Source organism: Besnoitia besnoiti, chromosome VI (genome assembly GCF_002563875.1).
Source record: "Besnoitia besnoiti strain Bb-Ger1 chromosome VI, whole genome shotgun sequence".
NCBI lineage: Eukaryota > Apicomplexa > Conoidasida > Eucoccidiorida > Sarcocystidae > Besnoitia > Besnoitia besnoiti.
This window is the reverse complement of record NC_042361.1, coordinates 875,436-890,579: the sequence shown is the minus strand read 5'-3', so window position 1 is coordinate 890,579 and position 15,144 is coordinate 875,436. Positions and strand designations below refer to the sequence as shown.

Sequence of the window (15,144 nt, the reverse complement as noted above, 5' to 3'; positions counted from 1 at the left end):
GGTCCTGACAACGGCAGTTGAGAGCCAAGGAATACCTGTTCTTTCCTCTCCATATTGACCAGCGCAACATCCAAAGCTAGTTATCCACTTGATAAAGGGGAGTCCAACTTCTGCTATCGAGGCAAACTGACTTCGACAGACGTAACGCTTATCGTTAAACCGTCCGCTCTCCCCAACAGGGCCTGTATGTCTTACACGAATAAATGAATATCTTTTGTCTACCCTCCCAGGATGGCTGTCACTTTACGGAGTGGAAAAATGGTATCATACCCCTTCCCCGCGACTAGTACCTGCCTGGCGGTCCATATGTGCAGCGGACAGAGTTTGTCAGATTTTTTTAACGTAGAAAAACAACTAATGCAGTGCTCCTAAACGCACGATGCCATTCATTCCACAAATTACAGTGTCCGAGTGCCCTTGAATAGACAAATCAAGGAGATAGAACGACAGTGTTTCCTCATATGTTGCCATGCATTCCCATTCCCGGCAAGGCGAACTGTCACGGCCTGCTGTTGCTCCCCGCTAGCATCCGGGGTATTCGGTTCCTTCAGATCCCAAGAGAGTGCCAGAAAGCATGCTGTACGCTTGCTCTGATGCATACACGGCAGTGTGCCTTGCGCAAACGAAAACTGCAAAGTGCTACGTTCGAGAATGCGATAGACAGTCAGTGAGAATGAGAACAGCCGCGTAGTTACGTCGTCTGTCATGGTCGAGAGACGCTTCTTGCACATCAGAAAGTCCCAAGAAAAGATATTGATCGCCTTGTGACGAAGCGGGCGAAGAGGAGTTGCGCGATTGAACGGCGTCTTTCAAGTGCGCATTAGATAACAGGGTACCACCAGGCAATCGGCTTCGTGATTGTCTGTGCAGTTGTGTCTGCCAGGACTTTCCATGTGTTTACCCACATATCGGCGAAGCAGAGGTTTCCGCTCGGTGGATGCAAATCCGGCCTTGATGAGCCCCGTGCGCGGGCTGACCTAAACACAGAAATGAGCACGCTCCATGATAGCTCTTTCCATGGACCGCGTGGCCGGCAGAGAGAAAACGTGGGACTGCGCGGCTGGACATGAAGACCTGATGATGAGAGCAGCGGAAACGTCGGAAACTAGGGAGAAAATAGTGATTTAGCCAACCGGCATCCGCGAAAACGAGCTGTTCCCTCCCGATGAGAGTCGACAGGACACGGTCAGGCATCGACCTTTGCCGCAGCGATGCTGTTACCGACGTCTCCAGTGTTACATACTTCATTTCTTGGTCCGCTTAATAGTGAGTCGCGGACGTCGTACAACAGGCCCTCCAGCCTGCGGTCCAAAGAGTGGGTTTCCGTCTTCCCCGCTCTGTCCCTGTGCTCCAACCCCTTGGCTGTCTCCAAAGGCGAAGGGCCGCGAAGTCGTGCCGCCACCGAAAAGGCTCACACCTGAGAACGCTTCTCCGTTTGCAATATTTTGAGACGCGACAGGGCCCCCCGACCCGAACGGAGATGAACCCGTGATGGTACCCAACCGCTGAGTGCCCGTGCCTCCTGCGCTTGAGCCTGTGGTCGCTGCGCCAAATAAATTTCCTGGTGTTCCTCCACTGCCTGACGTGCCCAATGACGTCCCAAAAAGACTCGTGGCTCCGGTCGCGCTAGCGGTCCCTCCGCTGTTTCCAAAGAGCGAACCTGTGCTGACAGCTGAAGCTGAAGTGTTTCCGAGGGCATTTTTTCCGAATTCAAAGGGGTTTCCCGTGCTTCCCCCCGTTTTCGGTTGTCCAAAGGCCGAAGGTGGCGAGCCGCCCGAACCAGCAGTACTGCTTGGAGTCGCTCCGAACACAGGCGTTGACGACCGCTCGCCAAAGAGGCTGCCTCCTGCGGGAGCACCGAGCGCAGTCCCATCCGCTCCTTTGTCCGCCTCCTTTGCGCCCCCTGCGCTTGCTCCAAAGGCAAACGGGCTCGATGAAATCGAAGCACCGCTGCCACCAGCTGGCGCACTCGCGCCGAACAGCGACGACGGTGCTGAACTCGCTCCGAAAACGCTTCCAGTTGTCGATGTAGTCTGCGAGCCTCCGCCAAACAAACTCTTTGCCGCCGGTGCTCCGTCATTGTCTCCGTCCCGCCCTCGCTTTGCTGCACCACCCGAGATGCTGCCAGCTGCCTCAGACGCGCCTGACGAGGAACCGAACACAAACAGTCCCGTTCCCGACTTCTTTGTCTCTGGCGCCGCATCCCCTGAGGCGCCCCCTGAAGTGTTAGAAGCCGCCCCGCCGCCAAACACAAATAGACTTCCTGCTGCGGGGGTGGCTCCTCCCCCCCCTGCGCTTCCGGAAATCCCTCCAGATGTAGAGCTGGCACCAAATACTGAACTGCCGAACAAGCTCCCCGACGCGCTACCGGCGCCGGCTGCGCCAGAAGAGCTCCCGGTCGCTTGCTTCCCTGCATTGCCGCCTGGAGTGGACGATCCACCAGCCCCTCCTCCACCAAAAACGAAGAGGGACGACGGAACGCCTGCGGCCGCCTGAGTCTGGGCACCAGTCCCCTGCGTGCCTGTGGACGCCATACGTGTCCCGAACACGTTCGACGTCGTGGCGCCTCCAAAGAGGCTCCCGCCTGCGCTACTCGTCGTGCTAGGAGCAGCTGTCGACGACGCGGCACTGTATGTCCCAAACAGGCTCGACGTCGTTGCTGGCGGCTTCAGCTCCGCCGCGGCGCTTCCGAAAAGGCTGCCTCCTGCCGCAGGAGTCGCGAAACTGTGTTTCGGGGCTAGGCCACTGCCTGCAGCCGCTGGGGACTCCTTTTCCTCCGGATCGTCATCCGCGTCTGGGGCGAATCCGTCATCTTCGACCTGCACCAGGCAAGCCTTTCCGACGTTTTGTTGCCACCACGGCACCGTGGCGGCCGCCTCGCCTTGGGTCGCCGGTTCATCCGCATTCTTCCCGTCTTTGGTTCCCTGGCTCTTTTCGTCTTTGCTCGCTTCGGAAAGCGCAGCTGTCCCTGTCTCTCCACTGGCACTGACTGCAGCGCCTTCCTTCGGGAGAGGCGACTCCTTTCTTAGATCGTCAGCCTCGCCGCCCTGAGGCTGCGTTGACGCTGACGACTTCGCATCCGCACCAGACACCGACCCACAGAAAAACGCGGACCCCCCAAACAAGCTTGCCCCCCTTCCTGCCGTCGCAGACGGAATATCTGACGCCGCCGAAGAGGTCATCAGTTTTCCAAATGTAGGCACGCTCTGAGTGTCTTTACCAATGGTCGAGTCGTCAACCTGCGGGTTTCCAAAGAGACTTGACGGTCCCGACAGAGAGGAGCTGACGCCTCCTCCAAACAGTGACGTCGACCCCCGTTTACTGTACGTAGCGTCGCTTCTGGTTTGGCCAGCCGTCTTCATGTCTCCCTTATTCTTCTCGTGGCTATTCTGTGCGCCAAAAAGGCTGACACCAGTGTGTTCGTTACTGCGATCTCCCACACGCATTTCTTGTGGCGCGGAGGCCGCCGGAGGCGAGCTCCCTCCGAAAAGGGCGCCGGGCGGAAGTGCACTGCTCGCGCCGAAAGAGCTCCCGGAGAAGAGAGACGAAGCCGTCTGTCCGCTCGAGAGACCGGAGCTCGATCCAGCCAACGACGAACTCGAGCTTCCACCACCAGACAGTGGCTGCACCGTCTTGCTCTTGTCTTCTGCAGGTGCACCACCAAAGAGCGAAGGCAACGAACTACTGGCACTGCCACCGACGAAAGGAAGCGAAAAAGCACTGGAGGCGTGTTTGGCGCTCAACTCGTCCTTGCTAGCCGACTTGCCCGCGTCAGGGCTCAAGCCGGCTTTTCCAGCCGCCGCGCTTCCGAAAAGAGAGCGGCTGGCAGAGTCCCCAGACCCGCTGTCTGCGGGCAGGTGGGACTGCCGAGACGCCTCGTTCGCGGCCCCCATAGGAGAGCCGCAAACAGTAGAGGTCTCCCGAGCGCCCTCCACAGCTGCGCCCCGGCGCTCCGCGAGAAAAGATTGCTTTCCCTGTAGCGGGCCTGAAGAGCTCATCATTGCATCTCTCTTGGATACTATGGCAGCCTCGCGCGACTCGCCTGTTGGCCTGGTTCCTGCGCTGCAGTCACTCTCCATGTCCTCCGCTGCTGCCCCGCGGGACATGCTTCTCGGGCGATCTAGAACTTCAGCAGACTCTGCTCCGCTGGCCGCCAGACCGCCCCATCTCCTGGCTGTCTCTCCGCATGCTTCCCTCCCTGCAGCTGATGAACCGTCGACAGCCGCGCGTGCGCCTTCTCTGCGATTGGACCCCTCAGGTGCGCCTGCGTTCCTTCCAGCAGCAGTCCCCTCGAGCAGCGAGCCTCCGGCGCCGTGCACATCTTCTGCAGCGAGGCCTGATCCGGGGCTCTCGGATTCTTGGCGGAAGAGCTCCCGCAGTCTTACGCGCCAGCGCAAAGGCTGGCACCGCAAATACAGCCTTTGAAGCTGATCCACAGTGAGGTGCTCCTCTTCCTGGCGCAGCAGGCCGCTGCCTTCGGTTCCTCTCTGAGGATGGAGGCACAGCAAGGGGGCAGGGGGCGCCATCGCGCGCGCCGCGCGAGTCTCTGAGCTCGGCCTCCGGATGGGACCCGCCTCCGCGAGGCCGCCGGGAGCGAAGCGCGTACGAGCGTGAGCGTCTACCGAGGGGGGGAGGGCTGACAAAGAATGGACTGCAGTCTGAGCGTGGTCTGCATACCCAGCCGAGACACCGGGGGCAGCCGGCGCCAAGGCGTCCAGGCCACCGCCACTTTGCAAGCGACCCGAGGCTGACGGCGCCGTCAGCACCACCCCGTCTACGATGGGCTGCGGGCCCCACGCCCCTAGTTGGTGCTGGACGTGCCACTGGTGCTGCTGCACAGACTGAGCTCTCGAGGCTTCCAGGTTGACCGCGGCATCGTGCCGGAAGTGAGCGCGCGAGCCTTCCCGCGACCCAAACGCGGGAGCCGCATAGGACGCAGCGAGCGAAGAGTTCAGTGGACAGGGCGACAGGGAGACGGCCTCCTGGTTCTCCGCCCCAGAGGCGTACCCAGGCAGAGCACGACGCAACAGGCTTGCCTGTCGTAGGGAGGGTTCGACAGCAGCCGCAGACGAAGCCAGAAACGAGGCATTGTCCCGGGGCCACAGAGACGGATCTAAACTCTCAAACAGGGACCGTCGCCGCCCGGCCGACGGCGCCGACGTGACCTCAGACGTGCGCTCGCCCCTGATTCTGCCATCCGAAGACGCAACACTCCGAGCCACGGGGTCTGGGAGTGGGACTGCGCCAGGAACCGACAGGAGCCGTGAAGAGACAGTGGACACCGGTGAAGCGGAAGCGTGCGTCTGTTTCCGATCCGCCGGCGAAGAAAACAGCGACGACACAGAAGAAGCCAGTTTGCTTGCTAGTCGTCCCAAGAGGGAAGACGCATACGGGTCTGCTCGGTGAATCGGCCGCTGAGTGTTGGGTCGCCTTTCCGCGCCCGCCGACGGAGGCGGCACCGCCCCCTGTCGGTAGGGGGAAGGACACGCCATGCTCTCAACAGCGACGTCTCAGATCCGCGATGCGAAAATATGAGACGAACCACAACTGAGAAAACCGGTGGGAAAACGAATGGTTCTTCACAGTCAAACACGGTAGAGTATATGTAGGGAGCTCGTGCTCGCTCAGGTGGACGAACGTATCAGGTTATCTGTGACCACAAACGACTGAAAACTTCAAGAATGAGAGCAGCAGCAAGCAGTATGTGTTCCCAATGTGGTGTAGACTTTCGCGACTCGCGAGAGAAGTGACATCAAAGAAGAGTCCCGGTGATTAACGGCGGCTAGAGAGTCTCGCGCGTCACCAGCGACCGACGATAAGGATATTAAAACAGAGTAAACAGCCACGTGCGGTTTTCAAGACGGCAGGGAGCTGAACAGTGCGCAGTCACCTCAATGTCGCCTGAAGATCTCTCCGTGCCTTGGCAAGCAGCAAAGAGAGAACGGTACATATAAAACGGGCCTTGCAAAACCCCCTCTCCTGCCCGCATCAACGAAACTAGGAGCCACAGTGGAGCGTCTTCGGTGGATCTTTTATCAAGACATAATCCTTCTTTCCGGGAAATAACGAAGGAACGAACACCCCCCCAAAAAAAACTAGCTCGCCACGATTGAGTAGTCTGGTGATGTCGCTCGCTGCAGTTCCCTCCAGCGTGACGTGGAAAAAGTGGAGGCTGGAAGAGGAGGCCTCGCAGACGCGGCGCACACCGAAAACACCAAGGCCGTGTCTGGGTGCCCTTCAATGAAAATGTAGAAGAGTTTCTTTGCAGGTCGTCCCGGCAAAGAATGGAACTTGGTAGGAGCGGCGGGGCGAGAAAAGGGCAGGAAAGCTCTACTGGGACGATTGAGGGCGGGAACGCAGAGAGTTACTGATGAAGTCAGTTGTGCGGCTCCAACAACATAGTGAAGTATATGATTCGTGGTAGGTGACGGCTGCTAAAATCTCCAGGGTAGAGACGCCAGGAATGGTGGAAGGAGAAAGAGGCAAAGAGTGTGTGAATGACGTCGACGCGACTGGCGGAAGTCGAGGACCCACTTCGGCTTCAGACCGCACGCCGCCAAAATAGGAGTTGTGGAAGAAATACCAGAAAGAATGGAAGGATCTGCAAGGCGAACTGCCCTCATCTGCAGGCGGTTGTGGAAGCACTAGGGCAGTCGCCGCTTCCAACTGCCCCCCTTCTCCCTCAGAGAAAAGTTTTTCCGGGCAGATTCCGGCTTATGGCCGAAAGCGCGGAAGGACCGGCTCTCTCCCCCGCCCCCCCCCCCCCCCCGCTGTCGGATGTCCTCTACGTGAAAGCAAGCTCGCCGACGCCCCGCTGGTGGGGACGAGGAGGGGGGCGGCGGGAAGGGGTCAGCGACCAAGCCTTTTGCCCAAGTGTCGTCGACACCAATAAGGATTTAGGTTCACGCCAACAGACGTCCGAACTTTCAACTGGGTGAGCTTGACGACCCGCGGAGCGAAGTTGTTGGGCGACGAGGCGTTGTCGTCTGTGCCGCAAGAGACTTCGGCATGCGTTCGAATGTCCGGCTCATGGTTACCGCCGCGGGGCACAAGGAGGATGGATTCTGGAATGAGCAGAAGCAAAATCACGCGAGCAGTTGTTTCAGTCTACAGCACCGGAGGAGGGTCACAAAGATACTGAATGCAGTGGTACCGGTTCTTGACAGCGTGAATCTAGGGCGGGACTAGTCACCAATGCAACGCAAGCACAAACCAGCTCGTCTCAGGCGTGTAACATCACTGTACATTTGCGTGATTCGCAGTGGGAGCGGGCACCACGAGGATGGTACGAGCGTTGCTCTTGCTCGTGTGAAGAAAAACAACTCGGAAACCTCTCGCCCCTCCGCGTTCTTCAAATCTGACGTCCGTCTCCGGACCTCCATTCTGCAAAGAAGCGAGGTACACGCTATGCAGACATGCCTTGTCCTTTTCGGGGGTTGCGGAGTTAGATGTGGCCTTCGCTGTTGCCCCCGTGGAGTCGCCTTAGGTGGCAGTGGCACACCGGAGAACGGAGTTCCTTCTGGCTGTCTTCCATTATATGCATTGGGTCTATTAACGCCTCTGGCGAAGCGCTAGATGCGTCCACGACCTTGCCTGCAAGCCGCAGTGCCGCCGTGGACTAACCACGATCATACTACGTCAACCACTCGGTGTATGCTCAAGCGTGTGCCAAGCACGAAGATCTGCAGTTGTGGAAGCCTGTGCACCGTAGCACGTCAGCAAAACCGAGAGTGTGGTTGACGTAATGAGACCGACACCTTGCTGTGGTCACCAGGTAGCTGAACAGGATGCCAACTTGCTCGCATAGAACAATTGCCGGGACTCGTGACTCGTAGCTTTTCGTATTGCAGAGTTCTCGAAGCGTGACTGTCCCCTCTGGTCGCCGCCGAAGCGGACGAATGAAAATCAGAGCGGCCGACGGCGCCCCACGGTCACTTACCGGTACCGGCCGCATCCAAGTTCGGGAATGCCCTGTCATAAGTGAGACTACGAATCAAGCTGCCAGAGAAGGCGATAGCTGCACTGTGTAAATGGTGGCGAACCATGAGTTTTTTAGATGCTGTACGGGGAACTGGAGTCCGAGCACGCGATATTCAGAAGCTTCAAATACAGAATGCACGGTGATGCTGGTCCTGCGTGTTCCGGCTCTTTCAGTCGCAGTGCGCGCTTAGTATTCGAACTTGCATCTGGCTCAAAGGGAGGCCATCGCAAGCAGGAAGATCGCACTGGGTTTGCAGTCCCTTCGCGTGAACCGTCCTCTTCTTTTGGTGGTCAAATGGAGGAACTACAGAATAACGATCCGGGAAGCATATCCGCCATACTCTTTTCTCCAGCGTAGGGCGCAGCCGCTACGGTAGTCCCCTCTATTCCGGATCGCACACGAAGCGCACAGGCTCACGCCCTTAATGCGTCCTGAAATCCCAAAAACCGATACATAAGAAGAGACAGCAACGTCAGAGATATATTCCACGGTCGATGGATGCGCTCGTTCAATGTAGTGGATTGTTTGCTGCCACCGGCATGAGTCTCAATTTGGGTATTACTCTCCTCATCGGGCGGCTGTGCGTTACTTTGAGAAACTGCCCGGCGAGCACCGCGTAGCCCTGTAGGTGAGACTCGACTATGTTCATAGAGGGACGGTCGTTGGCTTTTCTGCAGTACCCTAAGTCTGAGTGGGAGCTCTTATATTCAATTCACAGTATTCCTTAACCGAAACCTTTGCGTTGTCAATACCCGCATTGTGCGAGGGGTGGACTGGGCGCACCCCGTGTCATTAACTGTTTCTGCACGGATCGTAGCCGCTTACTTTGCTTATTTGGCCGCGAAGAGTCCTGAGATAAGCGGCGTGTACGCTCTTGCAGCCCACTGCACGTATTATTAGTATTCGGGAATACCACAGCATTTCATCCAGGAGAGTGTACGCTGAGATGAGATTCGCAGGGGAGACGGGGTTTCCTCTTCTTTTGTCCTCCGCCGCACGAAAGGGCTCAGGCACGGAGAGGTTATACGATTGTCACTCACACAGAATTATACGATATTTGACTACGGAAATGAATTCAACACCACGAGCGGCTGTGAGTGGCCCGTGCATTCTCTGTTGAGTCGGAGGCTGTCCTGCTTGCGTTGGACCGGGTCTGGTTGCGCCGAGTGATTCCTCCTGGCGGCAACATTTCGCAGCCCACTCTCAACCAGAAAACTGGTACTACCAGCCCTTTTATGTTTCAAAGCCCGCTTCAAACTCTGCATTATCTTCGTTGTGTTGCTGGTAGAGGTGCCTGATTGCGTCACACGGTGGACCTCCGCTCGCCGACGCCTTGTTTTCGATGCTGTCAACAGCGTGCCAGAATCGTGCTCCGAAGCCATCTCTGGTGCGAAGGAAATACGGATCTCTTTGCGCCACACTTTTTTTCGGGCCTGTAGCGTCACAACAAGAAAAGAGGTGAACCACGTCCCATCGATGACTACATGTTCGGGAAAGTCGGATTTGGACGTAGGCTATCGCGGTACCGGTAGGGTTGTGTTGTACGCGGACACATTTGCTTGCTCCCACCCTGGGTTCACTGATCCGCGTAGTGTACGGCCTCACGAAAGCAAAGAACCGGGTTGCTGGGTTGGCTCGAAGGCTAGTTGGTAGTCACACTCCAGTCATCGTCGCCTGGGGGATTTCCCGATGATACGCAATGCTATTCTTTCCTGCAAAGCTTCCCTCACCTTCTGCCCCCCGCTGAAGCTGGAAAAAGTGTGCCACCCTTATTTGCGCTGCTGTATCCATTTCGGCCGTCACCACAGAAAAATCAGTACGGAGACGAATCAGTCACACGTCAGCGTCCCTGTATCCTGTGCGCTGCAGTATGAAGGACCCTCCCCAGCCCGGCAGAGCCTCGCGCATACCGTACCTGAGGCAGGCACTTGATTGCCGACAACACTTAGCTGCCCTGTAACAGCGAATCGGCATCCACACATACGGGAGGATTGAGCATTCCGGCAATAGGAGCTTCTACAACGTAAAGCAGGTCTTTGCCATCAGGAAAGACCTGCGCACCCCTGCGGAAAGTGGACGAGTCGGCTCCTCTGTGCAACCGTGGGTACAGAACGGCTGAACATTAGGAAACTGCCATCTCAATGGTATATCCCATCCTGCATGACTCTAGAGTCTACGACGTAAAAGTGTATTGTCCACTAGATTAGGAGATTCAGACCAGTAGTGCACGTATGTTCAACTCGGCAGTGCCTTTCTGGTCCCACTCGCACCTGCCGAACAAGGGGAACACCTGTAATGCCCTTCAGATCCTGAGGTCGCGCGAACAGGAAACACACAAGGAGCTTCCACCCCTCTAAAGGTCAACGCGTAGACAGCATGCCCATCGCGCGCGTGAAGCATCATCGAAGGAAGGGCGAGGACTTCCCACTACATGGTTGTTTTCGAGATTCACAGCAGCGCATCGCCACAATGCAGAACCACAGCCGCGTCATCCGAGCACACGTCAGCAACTGTCAACTTCAGTGCCTTGAACGTCGATTGTGCCGCCACGCCTGACTTGTTTGCAGAGTGGCGCTCCGCGTCTCCGGGAATGCGAGGTCATATGTGTCACGTTATCGCGTGTGGAAAATCCAACTCACAGAGCACTGACGGTGCTGCGATGCCGCCACGCATTCTTTAGTTGGGTCGCAGAAGCGCGAAGACGTGAAAGAACTGATAAATCCCTCTCGATCCCTAGACAGCAACCCCTCCATTCTCGTGATAAGTACCACTGAAAAAAATAAGCGATTCAGGCTGCCGTCCTGTAGACATACGGAACTCAATGCTGCAGTTTCTGGCCGCTTATGCGGTACGGCACCCAAAACGCAGTCCATTTAGGGAAGAATCTGCACAGTTCTTACCATCGTGTCGGTTGCCCGTCGACCAGTCTAACCACTCTGCATCTGCACAACACATACACGAAAGCGCGGAGTCAACTTCAAAGCTGAGACGCCGCATGCAACATGCGGAGAACCCATCTTCCAGGTAGCCAGTTGCGGAATCCACTTCAGATTTGACCTTTTCGGTTACAGATTCCAGAAGAAACGCTCCACAAAAGTAGTTACCGGGCGGTAACCCTGCAAGATGTGCCTTGATGGTTTATCTATGACTTCTAGCTGACAACACGATCACGAGATTTGAGCATAAGTGCAGTTTCATACGTAGGCCGCCTATGGAAACGAAGAACAATGAGTTACGTCCGAGAGCTGTCTATCACCGAAGATAGAGTGAAGCCGTCAATGCAGGGGGGGGGGGGGGGGCTGGGTACGGTTGGGGCGTCCGTATCACCCGTCACCGTCACGTATTATCACCCGGAGATGGATCCACTGTCACTTCGAGGCCACGGGGAGGAACATCCCGCGGCAATGGCGGAGGCTTCTTCGTAGTGGAACTCATAGAACTTGCTGCAGAGTTAGTCGAAACAACATCGTGCACTCGAGCGTAGGTACTCATAAACCCGGCCATGCCGCTCATTGCCGCGCTCATGGTCGTCTATTACTTCAACAAACCCTCCAACCATCTGGTCCATGCTCGCTGACAGGGAAATGCACCCCAGAAAAGATGTTTGGTCTGGGACGGAACGGAGCCCAGTGAGATGGTAGTGGGTCGCCGGCAGCGGTACTGAACGGGCGAACTGTGAAGTAATTGCTGACAGGCCACAACCCAGGTATGTCCATGTCATAGCCAAAAGGCTACAACAAAGCAGTTTGCCATTCACAATTTCGGTGAGAGGCCGAGCTTACCTCTTAATAGAGAGCACACACGCGCCTTAAAATCGTTCCACGGGACTCCTGAGCCTGAAATCGCAGTCACATGGCACGGCTGGGCTGCGTGAGGGTGCAGAAAGTTTCGTTTTGAAACTCGCCTTTGCAAGAGTGGCACAGAGCCCCCAAGACTCCTGAATCTTATGTAGTTCTGCACGGCAGGTGCCACGTCCATTGGCTCGACTCTCTATCTGGTTAGAGGTCAGAGGGGGTGGCTGTACAACCCTAGCAGCGGCGGCCAGTACCTTCTTCTACGCTCCAGAGCTCGGCCAACAGAGGTCCGATCTCAGGGGAAGTATTCATCTCATCTGTGTACAAACTCAATCCAGCAAGCCCGGGCCGAGCATTCACGCCCTGCTGACTGCAGCTCCGACGAGTGTCAGCGGGAGTCGATGTCCATACCAGTGGGGTATCTCGGGATTTGTGTCGTTTCCGTTCCATAAAAGCCGTAAGCAGCGTACTCCTGGATCCTCTGAAAGCAGGCCGTGTTTGCTAGAGCTGACACGACCTCCTAGTGACGCACTGGACGTTCACGAGTTCAAATCTAGTTACGTTAACGAGGGTATCACAAGTGAACGTCACCCAAGGTGCGTGCACGGTGAAGCCTGTCACGATGTGAATACACATGCATGATTTAAGGGTTTGATGAGCAGACACAGTTACGCACGAATCCGCCTACCAAACATATCGCCGAGACACTGCGGGAACAGGGTTGTCGCCCGATTGTCAGAGTGCGTGCTCCTGGGACAATCGCCGCCGCGGTATGTGCACACATGAGCTGAGTCTCGCCCGATACGAGCAAGGGCATTTCCTGAAAAGAAGATCCGTATATTTGAAAATACGAAGTATCGACACGCTATTGCAGATAAGGGCGCAGGCACCTGCGCAGAACACCCCGTACTTGTCACATTTGCAAGGATTTGTGTAACTGAAGCCGGTACCAGCATTTGGATTTACTCGCTTACGGCCATTGTTGTTCGTTTCTCTCCGGTCACTGCGATGCACATATATGTGTCTGCGCCCCTCAGGCGCATTTCTCAGCTGCTTCCGGTTGATCCCAAGAGTTCTGGAGATGGGCAGCGGGACGCCTACAGTGGGAGGGTAGCGGTGCTGTGGCGTCAAAAGAGGCCGGTCTCGAGGTAGCGCGCAATCAACATTCATCACCACCAGTGATACACACACGCCATACAATAACGTGGGATAGGTATGCATGAGCCGGTTAGTTTGGAGGATTCGACTATTTCTTGACAAGCGCAAAAACATTCCAAATGGCCCCACCAATCCCTCAACATGCGCTGACGCCGGCAGAAGACACGGCGGCCTGCGGGAAGACACGCGTGAGTTGCCGCCGAGCACCATATCTTGACAACACAAATAAGCACTAATTTTCACATTGCAACGTATGTAGTTGCTTTGTGGTGTCGCTCGAGAACAGCTGCAACGAGAAAGAGTACACTTGTTAAGAGACAAACGCGTGCATGGCGCGTGCGCCCACCGAGTTGGGACCAATGGTCGGTCTACTGGCTATTTCACGCCGGCACCCGCTACATGCTGCGCCCTCCTAGCCAGCACGGTCACGTTTGAAGTTTTTTACCGTTTAGTCGGCATCGCCTACAAAACATGTATTTGGTTTAAGCTTCCTTAAATCTGCGGTCTGTGGTTATGCGTCGCTGTTATGCAGTCGGGTGGAGCATGAGAGTCACCCCACGAACACCCAGCCGTCCATCCGCCTGGGACGACGACTATGTTCCAAGACGATGTGCTACCCGCTACAAATGCAACGTGCGCGTACCTCTCCAGGAGCCGGTCGGCGTAGAGTCCTGCGCAGGAGAAAAAAGTGTCATGCAGCCTTTTCTTTTCTACCCGGCACGCTTCCAGCAGCAGGGAGGTTTCTTGCGACTGTTACTAGCATGTCGTGGGTGTTCCTCAAAAAACGTTGCAGCTTTGTCTGTACAACTTCCAAAAAGCCGCAAATTTCTCCCCAAGTAGCATGCAAGAATCCCCAGGGTCGATGATTTTGCGGCTAGAGTGGGTAGTGGGAAGCGTCCAACCGGCAGACCCATGTCTATACGCCTCCAGTGCGGAAAGCTTGTAACTCAGGACGCCATCGTGCTGACAAGAAATGGTTTCCACTCCCAAAAGAGTCCGTCTACAGCATAGGTTTTTACTGCGCGCGACAGCAATGCGGAAATGCCGTCACACGGGACAGCTACACGGTGATGGATCCAGCAGATGGGACATATAATGGAAACATGCATCTTAACCGCGAAGCCGGGCGGAGAACTGTCGCTGCTCAAATACGTGTTTCGTGGAGGGTGCTATATGCAGCTTTATACCGCGCTGGGCATTTTATTGAAACGACGCCTTGTCGTCATGAGCTATGCGAATCTCTGCGTCACTACGAGGCCGTGAGCTTGGCGTAATGCATCAAACAAGGAGAATGATTGTACCAACAAGCTTCATACGCTTTGAGGGTATTCGGGGGCTTATCTGGATGGCGCAAGAATAACACCTGTAGCAACGCAGTGTACGGTGCAATCAGTCCTTTGTGAAGGCAAGCACAAAATCACTGAGGTCAACAGGGATTTTCAATTTGCAGACGGCATGGCTAGCTTTGGTGGGCGCGACAAGGTGGAGTAGGACGAACACGTCAAAACACACTCCCTGCCCCCACTGCCCAGGATCACTCACGCTGTCGCAAAATCGAGCTGTCACGTGCCCTAAACATCGTTGAAGTTGGTGAACACACAGCCTCAAGTTACGAAAAACAGTTATCTAATACTTATCTTGTGCCAACGTATTGATATCATGCAAGGCAGATATGTGCATAACAGATTTCCAAGGTTTAGCCGCGACAGCATCTTTAATAGTTTGGCGGACCAACCAGGGTCGTGACGGTTTTCGCACCAGCAATGGAGTGAGGCAAAACACCGCGAGTGCGTAGGTGTGAGGGGGGAGCCGCCGTGGTCCTCAACGAGCGTCTCGCTTCCTCTACTACGCACTGAACATTCCTACGGAAAAATAGCCTCGAACCGCATCCCTTGAGTTTCCTAGGGTAGCAACAAACTTGCACCGCGATTGTGTATTGCCTGAGGCGCATCGCATTTTTAGATCAATTTCCCACGTCGGGGGCCCACGGTTGTGACCGTCATTGGTAGCCGCGCCTGCCTTCAGCGCGGGGGTGACGCAGCAAAAGGGAGACAATTTCCATGGAGCCATTTGTACGGCGTATGTACCAACCACAGGGTGGCACAAGGGTACAGCTTTGTTGCCTACGGGTTTGGCATGGTGTTGCCATAAATGTGGGAAGCTCCCCTGCGCGGCCGGTATTGACCACGTTACCTGCGCCGTCTCGGACAT

At 56.0% G+C, this 15,144-nt stretch overlaps 1 protein-coding gene across 1 annotated transcript; it reads right to left on the bottom strand.

The window, feature by feature from the left end:
• Positions 1 to 1,244: 1,244 nt before the first annotated feature.
• BESB_065520 (uncharacterized protein) lies at positions 1,245 to 5,492 on the bottom strand (the record flags this gene model as incomplete). The annotated part of the gene is made up of 1 exon (XM_029364946.1): positions 1,245 to 5,492. The coding sequence occupies one exon, from the start codon at positions 5,490 to 5,492 to the stop codon at positions 1,245 to 1,247; it is 4,248 nt and encodes a 1,415-aa protein (XP_029218529.1).
• Positions 5,493 to 15,144: the final 9,652 nt, after the last annotated feature.